At 36.8% G+C, this 20000-nt stretch overlaps 1 protein-coding gene across 2 annotated transcripts in view; it reads left to right on the top strand.

The window, feature by feature from the left end:
- Window positions 1–20000, top strand: part of LOC136840657 (threonine-rich protein-like) — a 112447-nt gene that overhangs the window by 87197 nt on the left and 5250 nt on the right. Inside the window, exon 3 of one of the 2 annotated variants that reach the window (XM_067107366.1) lies at window positions 15187–15288. The exons of the other annotated variant lie outside the window; for it this stretch is intronic. Coding sequence (XP_066963467.1) covers window positions 15286–15288 — 3 coding nt within the window. The 5' untranslated portion in view covers window positions 15187–15285. The remainder of the gene's footprint in view (window positions 1–15186; window positions 15289–20000) is intronic. 2 annotated transcript variants of the gene reach the window in all.

Genomic DNA, 20000 nt, shown 5'->3' with positions numbered 1-20000 from the left:
ACATCAACTTTAAGTCATTGTTTTACGTGAATATAGAATTAACTGTAGGTCATTATTTTATGTGAAAATAGACATAACCCTGGGTCATTGTTTCACATGAAAATAGACCTAACCTTATGTGTCATTGCTTTACATAAAAATATATTTAACCTTGGGTCATTGTTTTACATGAAAATAGACTTAACTTTAAGTCATTGTTTTACATGAAAATAAACCTAACCTTAGGTCATTGCTTTACATGAAAGTAGACCTGACCTTAGGTCATTATTTTAGACCTAACCTTAGAATATAAAAACAGACCGAACCTTAGGTCATTGTTTTACATGAAAATAAACCTAACCCTAGGTCATTATATTATATGGAAATAGACCGAACCTTAGGTCATTGCTTTACATGAAAATAGACCCAGCTGTACGTCATTGTTTTACATGAAAATATACCTAAGTTTGGGTCATTGTTTTACCAGAAAATAGACCCAGCTTTAAGTCATTGTTTTATATGAAAATGGACCTAACTTTAAGTAATTTTTTACATGAAAATAGACCTACCTTTAAGATTTTTACATGAAAATAGACCCAGCTTTAAGTAATTGTTTTACATGAAAATAAACCTAACTTTAAATCATTGTTTACATGAGAATAGACTCAGCTTTAAGTAATTGTTTTATATGAAAATGGACCTAACTTTAAGTCATTGTTTTACTTGAAAATAAACCTAAATTTAATTAATTTTTTACACGAAAATAACCCGGATTTTAATGAAAATAGATTGTTTGTTTTACATGAAAATGGATCTAACTTTGTCATTGTTTACATGAAAATAGACCCAGCTTCAAGTCATTGTTTTACATGAAAATAGACCTAACTTTGTCATAGGTTTACATGAAAGTAGACCTAACCTTAATTCATTATATTTCATGAAAATAGACCTAACTTTAAGTCATTGGTTTACATGAAAGTAGACCTAACCTTAATTCATTATATTACATGGAAATAGACCTAACTTTAAGTCTGTTTTTCATGAAAATGGACCTAACCTTATGTCACTGTTTTACATGAAAATAGACCTAACCTTATGTCATTGTTCCATATGAAAATAGACCTAATTCTAAGCCACTGCTTTACATGAAAATAGACTTAACCCCAATTCATTGTTTTATATTGCTTTACATGAAAATAGGCAAAGTTAGGTCACTGTTTTGCATAAAAATAGGCCTACCTTGGGTCATTGTTTTACAAGGAACCCGAAAGTGGGAAGATTTGTAATTTGAAAGTTGTGTTTTCTGCCAAATTTGAAGAAAAAATTTTTTTTCTTAATTTTTAAGACTGTTTGCCTCACTGTCATAATACGGTCATTACCTGGATAGCTGTTGTTCCAGCTAACTTCATTGAAGAGGGGTGGCAGAGCTCTTGTGACATATTGTTGGCCCAGCTTTAAAGTCTCCGGCTGGCCAATGAAGAATTAGAGGAATTTATTTCTATTAACAGAAATTCATTTCTTATTATTAATGTTATTATTCCATTATTATTGTTAGTATCCAAAAGAAACCAAGAACCCTTAGCCATAAAAACAAGTCTAATCCTTCAGGCCAGCCCCAGGAGAGCTTGAAATCAGCTCAGTGGTCTATTGATTAAACTAAGATATACTTTTGTTTTTAACTTGTAACAACATTTCAATGAAGAGTTTAGGCAAGAAAAATTTCTTTTGACATATTGAAAAATAAAAAATGGATTTAAACTCCTGTCAGATTTAATAATTATTATTATTATTATTATTATTATTATTATTATTATTATTATTATTACCATTATTATCCAAAGATGAGTAGGGTTCTTCAGATGAAGAGCCTTATTTCATATGGAACAAGGCTACCACAGGAGCCATTGACTTGAAATTCAAGCCTCCAAAGAAGAAATTGATTTAGAAGAAATAAAGGTAACAGGAACTCAGAAAGAAGAAAGGAATTATTAAAAAAGAAAAAATAAATTAGCAAATCAATAAATAAATAAAAAATGGAATTTACAAGAAATTACAGATTAATAATCTAGTTCACTCTTGAGATTTTTTCAAAAGTCACGGATGGTAACCTTTGCAAGCTGATTAAATTTTCCTGAAGTGACTCTCAGATCAGACGTACTCAGAATCTCCCAGTTCTTGTTGTCTGTAAAAGAAAACAGTTGTGCCGGCTTTGTCTGTCCGTCAGCACGTTTTTCTGTCTGCACTTTTTCTGTCCGCCCCCAGATCTTAAAAACTAGAGGGCTACAAATTGGTATGTTGATCATCCACCCTTCCATCATCAAACATACCAAATTGCAGCCCTGTAGCCTCAGTAGTTTTTATTTTATTTAAGGTTAACGTTAACCATAATCGTGCTTTTGGCAACGGTATAGGCTAGGCCACCACCGGGCCGTGGTTAAAGTTTGATGGGGCGCGGCTCATACAGCATTATACCGAGACCCCCGAAAGATAGATCTATTTTCGGTGGCCTTGATTATATGCTATAGCGGCTGTACGGAAACCTCGATTGCGCCGAAAAAAATTTTTTTTTTTTTTTTTTTTTTTTTTACTTGTTTTAAGTAGAATTTCAGACTTCCATCTCGAAAGGTCTCGAATGTTTTCAGTTCGAATTGGGTGGAAACTCGTCATTTCACCGTGATTACTTGAGAATCGGCTCACTTGGGAGCTTGGGTATTTCAGTTACCGTTTTTAATCTGCTTATATCTTTGTTGTTTGTAAATATAGCTTTTTGCAGTTTTTGAAAGTTGATCCCAAATACTGTACATTAGATCTCAGACGTATGTATTATATATATATATATATATATAAATTACATATATATATATATATATATATATATATATATATATATATATATATATATATATATATATATATATATATATATATATATATACACCTAAAATATATACAGTTATATATATTATAAATATATATATATATATAGGCAATATAGTTTTGTATATGAAATTTTATATATATAAACTTCTTATTTGTAATTCCCGGGAACTAAACGTATGAGGAACTTCCTAGTGTCATATTACATATTCCTAATAATATTATGTTTTTTTTTTCCTAATTCCGTGTTACTAATTATATTTTTTTTTCCTGCAGTGATAATATGACAATAATCTAGCACTGGTTCTCCCAACTTTAAAATCAGCTAGTTTAAAGAACAGATAGTTCTAATGTTTTGTCTCTCCTGGAAAGATGGTATGGCAAGGGAACGACAGTATTGATTATGGTATGTTGTCTTTTCCTGGAAAGATAATATGGCAAGTAAGAAAGCATTGGGTTTCTTTTGGTTAAAACCCGGTCAAATTAAAATAAAGTTAACCATCAGCTTTGATTTTTATCTTTGGGAGAAGCGAGTTCTCTTGCGCGCCAAAAATGAGACTATATACGCGAGTAACTAGAACCAAAGTTCTGCGGAATAGACCAACATGGAAAAATGAAATAAGTTTTCCCTAAATGTTACTCTAAGTGGATTCGTGAAAATTAAGAGAATGAAAATATATTAAAAATTAGTAGGAAAAAAGGTTTCTGTAAATGTTATTGCGTGATTTGCGAAAATGAAGTAGTTTAGAATAAAAATATGCTAAAAATAAGTAGAAACATAAAGATAATGAGAGGAATAGGAATGTCTTTGTGAAGAGTAAAACATTCTTGCTGACGTCATATATTACAGAATTAAAAAAAAAAAAAGCATTTAATTCACAATGGAGGGAGAAAAATATATAAGCTACACAGCAAGAACAAAAAATCAAGTATAATATGCACCGAAGTTTCTTCGGCACAATCAAGTTTTCTGTACAGCGTATAATCAAGTCCACTGAAAATAGATCTATCTTTCAGTAGCCTCGGTATAATGCTGTATGAGCCGCGGCCCATGAAACCTTAACCACGGCCCGGTAGTGTCCTGGTCTATATCGTTGCCAGACGCACGATTATGGCTAACTTTAACCTTGAATAAAAGAAAAACTACTGAGGCTAGGGGGCTGCAATTTGGCATGTTTGACGATTGGAGGGTGGATGATCAACATACCAATTTGCATCCCCCTAGCCCCAGTAGTTTTTAAGATCTGAGGGCGGACAGGAAAAGTGGGGACGGACAGATAAAGCCGGCGCAATAGTTTTATTTTCAGAAAACTAAAAAAAAAGGGGGCATAGTTGAAATAGGAAGATTTACACAAATAAATGGTTACATAAACAGTAACTCACAGTTGCAAACAAGTATAAAAAAGCGTTTCACCTTATACGCAGGAATAGTGGGTTACGGTTATTATGCAGAAACATAAAAAGACAGTTACACACATAATTACACACAACACACACATACAAACAGTTACTCACTGTTACAAACAGTTTCAGATCTAAACGAAGATATTCACTTTACACATGGGTCTAGTGGTCAATACATGCAGACACGTAACAAACACACACACAGCACATGCATACACAAACAGTTGCTTACACAAACAGTTACTTGCAGTCACAAACACTTTCAGATCTAAACGAAGATATTCACTTCATTCATGGGTCTAGTGGTCAATACATGCAGACACGTAACCAACACTTACACACACAACACATACATACACAAACAGTTACAAATACACACAAACATACATAAACAGTTACTCGCAGTCACAAACAGTTTCAGGTACAAAAGAAGATATTCATTCTATACATCATGAGTCTAATGATTTGTACATATGCAGACTATTTAAAAATATCTGTTCATAGAGACACGCACGCACGTATTCCCAAGTGTTGGGGCCACAGACATCGTTCGTTCGATAGCGATTTCGCTACGTCACTGTCCTACTTCGTTGCCAAATTAGATCTACGCTGGAGCACTTATCACTTATTACTTAGCACTTATTACTTGCAATTACCCTCGAGTGTAAGTTATTCCCGAGGTATGGCGGATTCGGTGTTGAACACGCACATACTATATATATATATATATATATATATATATATATATATATATATATATATATATATATGTGTGTGTGTGTATATGTCTCATATATATATATATATATATATATATATATGTGTGTGTAGTGTGTGTGTGTGTGTGTGTGTGTGTGTATATATATATTGTAGTCTCATATATATATATATATATATATATATATAGAGAGAGAGAGAGAGAGAGAGAGAGAGAGTTATATGGCATCTCAGCTGCCAGGGTCACTGACGCCGAGAGAGAGAGAGAGAGAGAGAGAGAGAGAGACGGGAGATTATCTGGCGTCAAACTACCACAGTCACTGACGCCGAAGAGAGAGAGATAGAGAGACTTCTCTAAACCTACGACCATATTCGACTAAGCTGAATGTTAATGACCTATCATCGTACACCTTTGTTTGGGATACGATGTCATAATTAAATAGAAATGGGGTTGCTGTTGTGCCGGCTGGTCTCTCTCTCTCTCTCTCTCTCTCTCTCTCTCTCTCTCTCTGACGTAAATCAATACGATATTTTTTCTTGTGAAGTAAAAAAGACAACAGCAGCACCGTACAAATGGAAGTGTTGTTACCTTTGTTTTGCCATTTTTACTTTTCCTCTCGTTGTTTTATCGTTTCTTTGTTTCATCTTCCGTCCTTTTTTTTATCCTGTCCTTCTATAATTTAATTCATCATTCGTCTTCGTCCCCAGAACGGATGAATGATAACAAGAGGATAGGCAGTTTATATGTTCCATTTTAAAGCATAGGTCTAATCAGTGCTCATAGTATTCATTTGTGGCACTGTCGCAGTTGATTCTCTCTCTCTCTCTCTCTCTCTCTCTCTCTCTCTCTCTCTCTCTCTCTCTCTCTCATGCCAACTGTTTTTTTCTTTTGAATTTCATGCAGTTTTGTACACACGCTAACTAACAGCGCAGGAGATTTAAAATTGCAACTAAAATTAGACCGATGTCACTTTCGTTAAAAGTTCAACATGGCAGAAGACTCGTTTAGATATCTGTTACTTGTTCCGACAGTTCCTTTATATTTTTCTGTAAAAGAAGACTATTGAGATGGCTGCTTGTCTGTCCGTCCGCACTTTTCTGTCCGCCCTCAGATCTTAAGAGCTACTGAGGCTAGAGGGCTGCAAATTGGTATGCTGATCATCCACCCTCCAATCATCAAACATACCAAATTGCAGCCCTCTAGCCTCAGTAATTTTAATTTTATTTGAGGTTAAAGTTAGCCATAATCGTGCGTCTGGCACCGCTACAGGTGCCAACAACACAGGCCACCACTGGGCCGTGGCTGAAAGTTTCATGGACCACGGCTGAGAATTTCATGGACCTTGGTTCAGAATAATCGATTGCGCCGAAAAAACTTCGGCGCACTTTTACTAGTTTATTTACGCATTCAAAGTCTATTTACGTAGTCAAACTATTTTTTTCCTAGAATTGATAAATTCCTTTCAATTCCGATTAAATCGTAATTCATAGACCAGCTCAAGGGCGTTCATTGAAATGGCGGTTGAGGAAAAAGAACGCCGTGATCAAAAGCATTTTCGGCCTGAGTACCCTTTGTGACATCGCGACATCAAAAGGTAGTTATGTATTTTGATGTATAAATAGCAGTTCATAAGGCTGGGAGGTGTGTATATTATATATATATATATGTGTGTGTGTGTATATATATATATATATAGAATACTTATATATATATATATATATATATATATATATATATATATATATATATATATATATATATATATATATATATATAAAGTACAGAAACTATCTTTTTATTTAGACATTGAATCAGTCTACTCTTCTTCCTTTTCTCTTCAGGCAAGCTTCTCAGGAATAAGGAAAAATGATTCACGTTCCTTTCCATTTACTTATTATAATCGACGGACCGTTTCTCCACCTCTCTCGGCGGCGTCTTCAGGACTAAATGCCAAATTGGACTTAACATTTTTTCTTACAGCATGAGGACTTTCAAGCTTACCCTTAAATGTAAAATATAACGTCACTGGAGTGCTGTATTGCTGGTCAGAGGGTCTCATTCTCTCACTGCTGGTCTGGGCGACAGCAAGGGCGTCACTGGTGCTCCGTAGGACGTGTCCTATGCTGCGGTGAGCTGCAGAGGGCGTGAGTGAGGGCGCGATTTTCGTCTGTGGCCGAGGTTTTGATCTGTTCCATTGTTAGTATTTTCTGTCTTATTCATTTCGAATTCGACACTGCAGGTAAAAGATGTTATAAACATGTAGGCAAATTATTGCCAACACATCACAAACAAGTTGAATATGTGTCAGCAACTTGTTGGTATTTTTAACCTGTGCTTCACACGATTATCCAGCATTTAACCTGAAGTTCGTTCTCCACTTACAGCTTGGTGACTTTGTTTCGACATGTTTGTGATATGTGGACGATAAGTTGCCGACGTGTGTTTTTGACATGTTTTACTTGAATGTTGATAAAGCTTAAGAATATCTTCTTTGCAGCAAAGGATGTTTTTCCATTTATCATTTTTGAAGGAAAGGATCAAAGTCTGTTGACGTAGAGGAAAATGCTTATTTAAAGAAAGTCACAAACACAGGAGATATTAAACAAGTAAAAAATGGGCTGAGGTCTTTTTGGCACACTCGAGTTTTCTGTACATCCGTATACAGTAATTAAGGCCACCGAAAATAGAACTGCCTTCCGGTGGTCTCGATATAATGCTGTATGAGCCGCGGCCCATGAAACTTTAACCACGGCCCGGTGGTGGCCTGACCTGTATCGTTGCCAGATGCACGATCATGGCTAACTTTAACCTTAAATAAAATAAAAACTACTAAGGCTAGAGGGCTGCAATTTGGTATGTTTGATGATTGGGAGGTGCATGATCAACATATCAATTTGCAGCCCTCTAGCCTCAGTAGTTTTTAAGATCTGAGGGCGGAAAGAGAGGCAAAGCTGGCGCAAGTTTTCTTTTATAGAAAACTAGAAATAAGTCAAACTTGATATTAAAAAAAACAACCGCCAGTTCTTCGCAAATGTTTTCGTAATCCCAAAAAGCTCTCTCACGAAAAAGAGAGAGAAAAAAAAACAAATTAAAAAATATTCCCGACGACTGGCACGCGACGATAATAAAAAAAAAAATTCCACCAGTTCGGAAATTTCATCGTAATCCCAAAAGTTATCTCACGAAAAGATAAAAGAAAAAAGGCAATCAAAAAAATTCATCGTAATGCCCAAAAAGCTATCTCAGGACAAGAAGGAAAGAGAAAAAAATAAAATAAAAAAATATGTCCCGACAAAAAAAGAGAAAAAAAGGAGTCCCGACAATGATGAGAGAGGACTCTGGGGTTGTACAAAGCATGACATATCTGGTTCTTCGGGGATTAAAGCGATTTTTGACGTCACAGGAAACAAGGTCAAGAATCTCACTGCAGAAGACGAAGGCGTCGACGGAGCAGCTCGAGAATATACGAGATCGCTGTTCGACCGACCGTTTCGGTCATAAGTGGTTCCTCGCCCCCATCAGAGTCAAGAGGAGATATCTAATTACCCCCCAACAAACGCTCCGGGGAGAGAGAGAGAGAGAGAGAGTGAGTGGCGCTTATAACATCAAGTGTTTTAGTTATGGATAGATCATTTAATTTTATGTGAATGTGTTTGTGTGTCTGTGTGCATGTGTTTGAGAGAGAGAGAGAGAGAGAGAGAGAGAGAGAGAGAGAGAGAGAGATGCCAGTATATACTATGTTAGAGACTCTTATAACATCAAGTGTTTTAGTGATGAGAGAATTTCTTTTTATGTGTGCGCATTCTTGTGTGTGTGTGTGTGAGAGTGAGAGAGAGAGAGAGAGAGAGAGAGAGAGAGAGAGAGAGAGAGAGAGAGAGCGTCTCCGAACCTTGCATACCTCTGGGTAACTACAGTTGATACCAGCAAGTTTCCTCGTATATATATTTCAAATACGTATCACATTCTTTGCATTTATGTTCCTCCTCCATAAATTTGTAAGTGTCTGACACTTACAACTGTATAAGTTGCTGTACTCCATTTTTTTTTTTTTTGCGCAGTAGTCTGTCAGTTACAGATATTTCTGTAACTTCGTTTTGACTGTAACTTTCAGCTTCCCTTAGACTTGAAGACGGGTTTGAATTGAAATATTATTATTATTATTATTATTATTATTATTATTATTATTATTATTATTAATCAGAAGATGAAGAACCCTATTCAAATGGAACAAGCCCACCACAGGGGCCATTGACTTGAAATTCAAGCTTCCAAAGAATATTATGGTGTTCTTTAGAAAGAAGTATCAGAAGTTAAAGTATACCTTAGTTTAACCAAGACCGCTGAGCTGATTAACAGCTCTCCTAGGGCTGGCCCGAAGGATTAGACTTATTATACGTGGCTAAGAACCAATTGGTTATCTAGCAACGGGACCTACAGCTTATTATGGAATCCGAACCACATTATGGCGAGAAATGAATTTCTATCACCAGAAATAAATTCCTCTCATTTTTCATTGGTCGGCCGGAGACTCGAACTCGGGCCTAGCAGAGTGCTAGCCGAGAACTCTACCGACTCGTCCAACGAGGAACTTAAGAGGAAGTATTGAAAGAAGGGGCCAGTTATTAGATAAGATAAATTAACAAATTAATAAATAACTAGATAAAAATGTAAGTAAATTATTAAAGTAACAAGAAGGATTGTTTCGGGGTAGTAATACGTTGCATCTTCTCTTGAACTTTTGAGGTTCCAATTGCCCAACATCTTCAGGGACCCCGTAGGGAGGGAGCGCCGTCAGTGCACCTCGTGCGGTGCAATGCAGGCATTACTTAGGGTTCATGGCAGCCTGCCCTCGGCCCTAGCTGCAACCCCTTTCGTTCCTTTTACTGTACCTCTCATATTCTTTATCTTTCATCTTACTTTCCACCTTCTCCTAACAATTGATTCATAGTGCAACTGCTTTGAGGTTTTCCTCCTGTTACACCTTTCAAACCTTTTGCTGTCAGCGCCGAATGACCTCATAGGTCCCAGTTCTTGGCCTTTGGCCTAAATTCTATGTTTCAATTCAATTCAACATCCTCATGGAGACTGTTCCATAGTCCAACGGTGTGAGGAGTAAAGGACTTCTGGAACAGAAGTTCCACAGCGAGACACATTTACTGCAATGGCGTAGACCTCTTCAGTACAGCCAAGCATTAAGGCAATTCCCCTCAGTTTTAGACCACTCTGAACATTCAGTGATACCTCAATTTGATATTCGCTTTTACATATAAAATCTGTGCTTTCAAATGCTTGTTCTCTGTCAGAGATTTCGTTTGAAATTGAAAGACGAGAGAAGTTTTCACTCTCACCAAAGGTCCTCGTCGCCTTCCTGCCCAAGACACTTCACAAGAAAGTTCAAACGCCAAAATTTCTTTATATTAGATAGATTCTTTTAGCAACCAGATTCGCTGAACAGCAGCACAAATATGCAGTAAATGTGCCTCGCTGTCAAACTTGTCAGTTCCAGAGGTCCTTTGTTCCTCCACACACCATTGGACTGCGGAACTGCTTCCTTATACTGAGGATGTCGTGCAATGGGAATTTCAGAAATTCAAGCGAAGATGCAATGCATTACTGCCCTAATATAATTCCCTTTGTATTTTAATAATTTGCTTACATTTTTCTGTTTAATTATTAATTTGTTAATAAGTGATCTCTCTTTCCTGTAATTCCTATTATTACCTTCTGTTACTTCTTTCTAATGAACACCATAATATTCTTTGGAAGGTTGAATATCAATTCAATGCCCCCTGTGGTGGGCTTGTTCCATATGAATAGGGTTCAGCTTATGAATAATAATAATAATAATAATAATAATAATAATAATAATAATAATAATAATTTCATTAAAATGTCTACAGAGAGAGAGAGAGAGAGAGAGAGAGAGAGAGAGAGAGAGAGAGAGAAATCACATTTCATTTGTCTGGTATTTTTAAATTTAATATTCCAATTCTATCATGATGAATCATACCTAGAACACTTGTTCGAATAACGATACTACAAAACACTCGTATATGACTTTATACGAGTTGAATAAACGTACGATTTAAAAAAAAAAAAAACTCACTTTTTAAAGATCACTTACCATACCCGGGCAATCGTTTATCAAGCTGAAGCGCGCTCGAGTGCCCGCGCATGCGCTCAGGGGAGTCAGTGGAACACGACTTTCGATAATAAACAACGCCTACGTGTTTTCGTGGCGATGCCAAAGGTTCTGACTCGGTGTCGACTTAGCTTAGACCTTGTTTCCTGATGGTGTCTGCTTGGCAGATAAGATGCACCACGAGTGAGCTACGCGAAAGATGTCGCAGTTGAAGAGAGAGAGAGAGAGAGAGAGAGAGAGAGAGAGAGAGAGATGGAAAGCGTTCGAGTATATGAAAACTTTTGATAGATAACCAAATACAATAGAGGTTGACTGAAATGGTAAATGAAATTGCACTTCTCTCTCTCTCTCTCTCTCTCTCTCTCTCTCTCTCTCTCTCTCTCTCTCTCTCTCTCTCTCGCTGGTTTTCCCCTCCTGGTGTGCTAGTGGAACGCGAAATGTTTGACAAAGAGAATCAGATTTGTTTTTGGTTTGCCTTTGATAGTTTGGTGTGTGGGTTTCAGCAAAGCTAAATTATTTTTGTTTGTGGGTCACCTTCCACTGATAGTTTGGTTTGTGGGTTTCAACACAGTCAAATGGTTTTGTTTGTGGGTTTCTTAGAAAAAGAGAAACGATTTTGTTTGTGGATATCCACAGTCAGTTTGGTTTGTGGGTTTCGGCAAAGCCAGGTGATTTTGTGTGTGGGGTTTCTTAGACAAAAATAAACGATTTCGTTTGTGGTTCACCTTAGACATATAGTTTGGTTTGTGGGTTTCGCCAAAGCCAAAATGTGTGTGTGTTTGTGTGTGGTTTCCTAACCAACGAGAAACAGTTTCGTTCGTGGGTGTACTTAGGTAGTTTGGTTTATGGGCTTCAACAAGCCCAATTGGGGTTTGTTTGTAGGGTTTCGTAGATAAATAGAACCTGGTTTGATTGTGGGTGTCCTTAGATAGGTAGTTTGGATTGTGGGTTTCAACAAGGTCAGATGCTTTTGTTTGTGAAGTTTCTTAGACAAAGAGAAGCGGCTTTGGTTGATGGTCACCTCAAACAGGTAGTTTGGTTTATAGGTTTCAACAAAGCCAGATAGTTTTGTTTGAGGGGTTTCTTAGATAGTTTGGTTTGTGGGTCTCAGCAAAACTAAGTGGATTTGTTTGTGAAATTTCTTAGACAAGAAGAATCAGTTTTGTTTATGGTTATCCATAGACAGGTAGTTCTGTTTGTGGGTTTCAACAAGGTTTGATGCTTTTGTTTGTGAGGTTTCTTAGACAAAGGCAAGTGGGTTTGTTTGTGAAGTTTCTTAGACGAAGAGAAACGGGTTTGCTTGTGGGTCATCTTAGACAGGTAGTTTGGGTTCTAGGTTTCCACAAAGCCACATAGATGTGCTGCTGCCCATCCTTAAACAACCCGTTTCTCTTTGTCTTAAGAAACCATCCAAACAAAGCCGTTTGGTTTGTTGAAACCCACAAACCAAACTACTTGTCTAAGGAAATCCACAAGGAAACCCATTTCTCTTTGCCCGAAAAAACCCCATAAACAGAATCATTAGGTTTTGTTTTTGCGTTTTTTTTTTTTTTTTTTTTTTTTTTAGATAGGTAATTAGCATTTTGGTTTCAACAAAGCCAGATTGGTTTGTTTGTGGGTTTCCACAAAGCCAGATTGGTTTGCCTGTTAATCAAGTTTGTTTTTGCCTTCCCATATTCATCAGTTTTGATTAATAAAAGGTTGGAGAAGATGAATATCCTGTACACTATAAAGGCACACAGAGAGAGAGAGAGAGAGAGAGAGAGAGAGAGAGAGAGAGAGAGAGAGAGAGAGAGAGAGAAAATCAGTCATCATCTTTCACTTTTCCCTTTAACAATAAATTTCGCATTTTTTCCGGGAAATTAAATAGAGAATGTTTTCCTAAATGACATGAGAGAAGAGGCCACCCTTCTCTTACTTGTTGCTTGAGGTTAGTTTGATAATTCACCTGAATCTTGCTCCAGTTATTCAGATGTAATATATTCTGCCATGCGGTCGTGTCATGGCAAAATTTTGTTCTCGTGACTTCTTACAAATTTATTCAGATTTGCGAAACCTTCCGGGATTTATTATGTGTAATCATGGGATGTGCGTCTTAAACCTAGCTTAACAGATACATTTTCCCATTAACTGTAAAAGAGCAGGTTATCACTTCGTAAAGTAAATAAACTTGCATACTGAGTGTTCAGATTTACTAAACTTTTCAGGATTTACTGTGTGTAAACATATGCTGTTTATTGAACGTAGCTTAACATATACATTTTCCCATTAACTTATAAGGCGAAAATTATCGCTTCTTAAAATGAATAATTGTATATATAACAGTAGGCAGTGTGGGGTCTGGATTTAGAGAATTGTTGTGGTTTGGGTGGGGGGCCGGTGTTGGAAACATTTAAAATTATTCAAGAAAGCGTGATAATATTATTCACTTTGGCCCACCCAGTGGCCTGACCAAAGTCTGTGTCCTGCAGTTGATTCGGTCTCTTAAATACTATGTACGAGTTTGTTTAACTTCCAAAGTAATGTTCATAATATTTATATCCATCGTAGGCGGGTAGTGCCGTTAGCGCATCTCATGCGGTGCACTGTCGGCATTACTTAAGGCTCTTTGCAGCGTCCCTTCGGCCTCTAGCTGCAATCCCTTTCATTCCTTTTACTGTACCTCCGTTCATATTCTTCGTCTTCCATCTTACTTTCCTCCACCCTCTCCTAACAATTGATTCACAGTGCAACTGCGAGGTTTTCCTCCTGTTACGCCTTTCAAACTTTTTTTTTTTTTTTCAATTTCCATTTTAGCGCTGAATGACCTCATAGGTCCCAGCGCTCGGACTCTGTCCTAAATTCTATACAAATATATATATATATATATATATATATATATATATATATATATATATATATATATATATATATATATATATATATATATATATATATATATATATATATATATATATATATATATCTGGAGAAAATTCCTGCCTTAACAAGTAGGTGGATAAGCCGTCAGGGAACCTCACGTGGTACACTGTAGGCGTTACTGTCCAACCACTCCAACTCCCTCCTTTTCACTGTCTGAAGCTGAATGGCTGAAAGTGCACTCTAGCCTGATTTTCTTAAATCATAAACCAGTGGTGCTCTTGCTTGCAGATTTATATCAGCTTTTCCTGCCGATCTGCCTAACAACGCATTACTACCCTAAAACAATTCTTCTTGTATTTAAGTAATTCACATACATTGTTGTCTGTTTATTTAGTAAGTTGTTGATTTAGTTTTTCGTTTCGTATTATCTTGTGTAACTTCTTTCAAATGAACACCACATTCTCTGGAAGCTTGAATTTCAAGGCAGTGGCCCCTGTGTGGTGGACTTGTTCCATGTGAGTAGGTTTCTTCAACTTCTGAATAATAATAATAATAATAATAATAATAATAATAATAATAATAACTGATATCTTCTTTATGTATTTCCTGTTACCTTCTGTAACTTCTTTCAAATGAACACCATATTCTTTGGAAGCTTGAATTTCAAGACAGTGACCCCTGTGTGGTGGGCTTGTTCCATATGAGTAGGTTTCTTCAACTTCTGAATAATAATAATAATAGTAATAATAATAATAATAAATAATATTAATAATAATAATAATAATAATAATAATAATAACTGATCTCTTCTTTATGTATTTCCTGTTATCTTCCTGTAACTTCTTTCAAATGAACAACATGTTTTTTGGAAGCTTGAATTTCAAGACAATGGCTCCTGTGGTAGGCTTGTTCCATATGAGTAGGTTTCTTCATCTTCTGAATAATAATAATAATAATAATAATAATAATAATTATGAAAGGATGGTTCCTATCCCAAATTCCTCCGTTCCAAGCACAGCATCTAGTCTTGTCAAGACTTAGCAACCACTACTCTGACCATATCTCTGTAGGTCACCTGTTGGAGCTTCCTCCAGTGTTACTAAGCCCCTCCCCCTCCTCCTCCTCCTCTTGACCTTCAAGCTAAGCTCCTCCCCTTCAGTACGGAAGCTCCGCCCACTGACCCTACCTGTCTCCGCCCACCCAGGTGGTCACCAGCCCCGCCCACGCCTGTACTTTCCGGATATAAAAAGGTTGGACGGCGACAGTCAAGCATCAACTCTTGAGATTCCATTCCCTCTGAGCAATGGTAAGTGAGGATCTGGACAGTCAGGATTTAGCAGTGACTTTGTAACGCACTGACGTGATTGAATGGTTGACTGACGCAGCGAGTGACGTGACGTGATGTGATGACGTGACGTGACAGAACTTCTGTGTATAGCCAAGCGAGGGAGATGCTCGCTCCGGGATGAAAAAAGATGTGAAGTGCCTTTTCTCGAACAGTGACTGAAAGGAGTTTTTGACAGTTTGTTGGAGAGTGAGTGGAACGCATTTATTAACTAAAAGTGATTTTGTTTTAAGAAAAATCGACTGTAATTTTCTCTCTCTCTCTCTCTCTCTCTCTTTCTCTCTCTCTGCTGGCTGATTTCAGAAGCCTCTTAGAGTTATTATAGTCTGTTGACTTTGTCCACTAGGGTTTTCAGCTGAAGATTTCAAGAAATAAAATAAGGAAAGAAAAGTAACTTAATATTATCGTCATTGCTTATTGGTTTTTGTACTGTAAGTGTTCATGCTTTTGTTGTTGTTTTGTTTTAAGAAAAATCGCAATTCTCTCTCTCTCTCTCTCTCTCTCTCTCTCTCTCTCTCTCTCTCTCTCTCTCTCTCTCTCTCTCTCTCTCTCTCAGCAGTCAATCTTCTCTCTCCCTCTCTGCCAAGTAGCATACCACCACAGTAATCAGAAGCTCATTTGTCTAAACAAGATCACCTCTTTGTCACTGACTGTAAGGGTTCTCACAGCTATTATATTATTACATTTTCGTGATTTCTGTTGTTTGTCATCCCTTCTTGCTTAGCTCCCCTTTTATCGCTTTGTTTTGGTCCCCGACAATGCACAGAAGTTATAATTATCGACTGTCTTCCCAGATAGTGATTTCTCACTCATTTGGTTACATGTCTAATTTGAAATTCTCGTCTCCTATTTGATTACTTACGCGAGTAATTGCTTACCTATTCAAACTGAATTGCCGAAGATCAAATTGGTTCATTTTCATAATTTTCATGAGAGTAAAATCCATTGCTCCTCAAGAGTGTCTTGCATTAAATTGAAGTCTTTAAGTAATTTTTTATTATCTTATCGTAAATTGAAGTCTTTAAGTAATTTCCAAATTATTTAAGTGACGGTGTTTGGAAAATGCCGAATAATGAGACTGATGGCAACATTATAGGCAGAAGACGAGGAAATTGCGCGGGAAATTTTCGCGCGCCAGATGACGCAGTTACGCCGTGACGTCATCGATCAGCTGTTTTAATGGCAGTAGCTACTACCAAGGGTGTGTGCATGTGTGTGTGTGTGTGTGTGTGGATATAATTTATTACCTCTTCCTACAGAAGGCAGTCAATGACGAAATGGTTAAACACTGTCAGGTGTCCACGGAGAGACGAGAATATTTTCGGGGACATAAACTGTCATTGACAGTTAATGACAGTTCGTGTTGGAAAGAATTTTAAATAATAACTGTATGTTGAAAAGGATTTTAAAGAATATCTATGTGTGGAAAAGAATTTTGAAAGGATATTTAAATGATTCATTATTTTTTACACGGATTTTTATATTTGTTTGTGATGGCCGTTATGTTAAGAATACTTGATAGACGAAAATCCAAAATGTGTTATTCAGAATTAGTTAATGGTGCATTTAAATTATTAGATTAAATTTAAATTATTACATAAAAATTTTAAAATTATATTTAGTAACCTTTTCGTAGAAATTTAACTAGTATTCAGCTTGTATGTACTTACAAAAGTCCAAAATTTATTATCTAAAGTAAATTTGATTTTAATTTCAGTTATATTTAAATGAATATCAAATTTAAATTATGAAATTAAGTATTAAGTAGCCTTCTCGTAGAAATTTAACTAGTATATAGCGTATGTTTACTTCCATGCCGAAACAATATGTAACCAGATAAACAAACGTGTCTGAGAGAATAAAAAAATAATTTCATTTCTCACAAGATAAGCGTTTTCTTAAATGATGCCGCACTGCTGATAATGTACAGATTAGAGCAGATATCAGTTCAAAGGCAAGGTAGCTCTCTCTCTCTCTCCTTATCGCTTTGGTCCTCCTGGGTGACTCCACCAAATTCCGAAGATAAGGGTCAAGGTTGCAGTGCTGATAGCAGTAGTAGTAGTAGTAGTATACTGGTTATGCCTCTGGAACGGCCCTCCCATTAGTAGTATTCGTAGGGATACCCCTCTGGAACGGCTCTCCCATTAGTAGTAGTAGTATTAGATAGGACATGCCTCTGAAACGGCCCTCCCTTTAGTATTAGTAGTAGATGGAATATGCCTCCCATTAATATTAGTAATAGTAGTAATAATAGGGATGTCTCTTTGGAACGGCTCCCCTTCTTGTCCTGCAGGTAGTTTGTCAGATATGTAAATTATTTGTTGGATGATTTGAACGTTCCAAAATATGCTTTAAATATGTGGAAATACGCTGTGAGTGTTTAATCATACTCAAAAGTGTTTCTGTTATTATTATTATTATTATTATTATTATTATTATTATTATTATTATTATTATTATTATTAATCAGAAGCACACCACACGGCCGTTGAATCGAAGTCCAAGCTTCCAAAGAATATTATGGTGTTCATTCGAAAATATTATGGTGTTCATTCTAAAGTATTATGGTGTTCATTCGAAAGTAGTAACAGAAGGCCGCCGGCAATACAGGAAAAAAAAAAAGATCCGTTGTTAGAAAGAAAAAATAAATGAATAAATAAATAGATAAAACATAGGTTAAATGATTAAAATACAAGAAGAATTGATTTAGGGTAGCAGTGCATTGCATCTTCCCTTGAACTTTTGCGGTTCCAATTGCACAGAATCCTTGTACAAAGAAAAATGCTTGTACGGGTAAACTGGTGACAATATTTTCCTGATCAAACGGAGGTGAGAGAGAGAGAGAGAGAGAGAGAGAGAGAGAGATGATCGACTACATGGTACTGAGAGAGAGAGTAATTATCAAAAACTTGGTAGTGAGAGAGAGAGAAATTATAAAAACTTGGTACTGAGAGAGAGAGAGAGAGAGAGAAATTATCGAAAACTTGGTACTTAGAAAGAGAGACCTTACCCTACAGACCTTACAGTTCGTTCGGGTTGCCCCAGGTCCCTCAGTGTGAGGCACCTCTGATGTCTACCAGAGAATTGCTAATGCATCTTCCGGTATATTTTGCATCTTCCAGTCTTGGATGGAGAGAGAGAGAGAGAGAGAGAAATTATCGAAGACTTGGTACTGAGAGAGAGAGAGAGAGAGATCACTCTATTTAAAGTCTTCTTTTTTAAAATTACAATGCAACTTGCGGTCGACGCTCACAGATAAAAATATGGTTGTAGGCCTACGAAAAGCACGAATTAAAATTTATTATTTCAGCAGTATTTATAATTTATTACATATTTGCATTCGTATAGAAGAAGAAGAGAAATTTATTGGTCAAAATAATTTATTTATAATGCATTACATGTATGCACTCGTATGGAACAAAACAAAGAGAAATTTATTTATTTTTTTGTAAATAAAGTTACTGTCATTTTATCAAGCACTGTATTGCTTGTCAAAGCACATCTGGATCTCACCTCTAAATATTTCCAGGGACCTTTGATGCTTAATTGCTTGAAAATTAAATAAATTATTTAAAAAAACATTTTTTTTTTACCAGGCTGCCTCTTTGATCAGCTGATGGCCACTGGAATATAATTAATTTTGCTCCGAAATATTCGGCTAATTACTGGTATCTCTTTAAACGCTGGAATGGCTGGAAATGACCTCTCTCTCTCTCTCTCTCTCTCTCTCTCTCTCTCTCTCTTGTCTCATTTCTCTCTCTCTCTCTCTCTCTCTCTCTCTCTCTCTCTCTCTCTCTCTCTCTCTCTCTCTGCGTATTACGAAACACAAACGGGTCATTAAGAGGAAAAAGTGAATGGTTTGAGGTAGCTACAATGTCGGCCGCGCACAGTCTTTTGTTTACGTAACGGCCAATTCTTCTTATTCTTCTTCTTCTTCTTCTTCTTCTTCTTCTTCTTCTTCTTCTTCCCGAACCGTACAGTGCATCTCAACCAGTTACCGTGAGTAAGTGATATATACTGTGTAATTACAGTGTCTCAGCCCAAAACAGGTGTGGGGTGGGTGGCCCAGGACCTTCCTACCGTCGTTATCATAGCTTTATCTACCTTTCGTTATCGCGATTTGTCCGAGAAAGGGAAGAAGATACTCTGGAGAGAGAGAGAGAGAGAGAGAGAGAGAGAGAGAGAGAGAGAGACGCTTATAACATCGAATCTTTTTGTGATAAATTCACAATTTCTTTTTGTGTGTGTGTGTGTGTGTGTGAGAGAGAGAGAGAGAGAGAGAGGACATCTGCTTTTAGTGATAAATAGATAATTTATTTTTATGTGAATGTGTGTATGCGTGTGTGTGTGTGAGAGAGAGAGAGAGAGAGAGAGAGAGAGAGAGAGAGAGAGAGAGATGTATACAACTTGAGACACCAATTTTGCCTAGTGCACCCTACGCGGTGCACTGTAGGCATCACTTAATATGGTTCTTTGCGGCGTCCCTTAAGGCCCGTAGCTGCAACCCCTTTCATTCCTTTCACTCTAAATCCTCCATTTATATTCTCTTCTTTCCATCTTACTTTCCTCAACCCTCTCCTAGCAATTGTTTCATAGAGCAACTGCAAAGGGTTTTCCTCCTGTTACGCCTTTCAACCTTTCGTCTCTCAGTTTCCCTTTCAGCCGACTCTTGT

This window comes from Macrobrachium rosenbergii, chromosome 8 (assembly GCF_040412425.1).
Source record: "Macrobrachium rosenbergii isolate ZJJX-2024 chromosome 8, ASM4041242v1, whole genome shotgun sequence".
Classification (NCBI taxonomy): Eukaryota; Metazoa; Arthropoda; class Malacostraca; order Decapoda; family Palaemonidae; genus Macrobrachium; species Macrobrachium rosenbergii.
The sequence above is the reverse complement of the archived record's forward strand: the minus strand, read 5'-3'. Positions and strand labels throughout refer to the sequence as shown.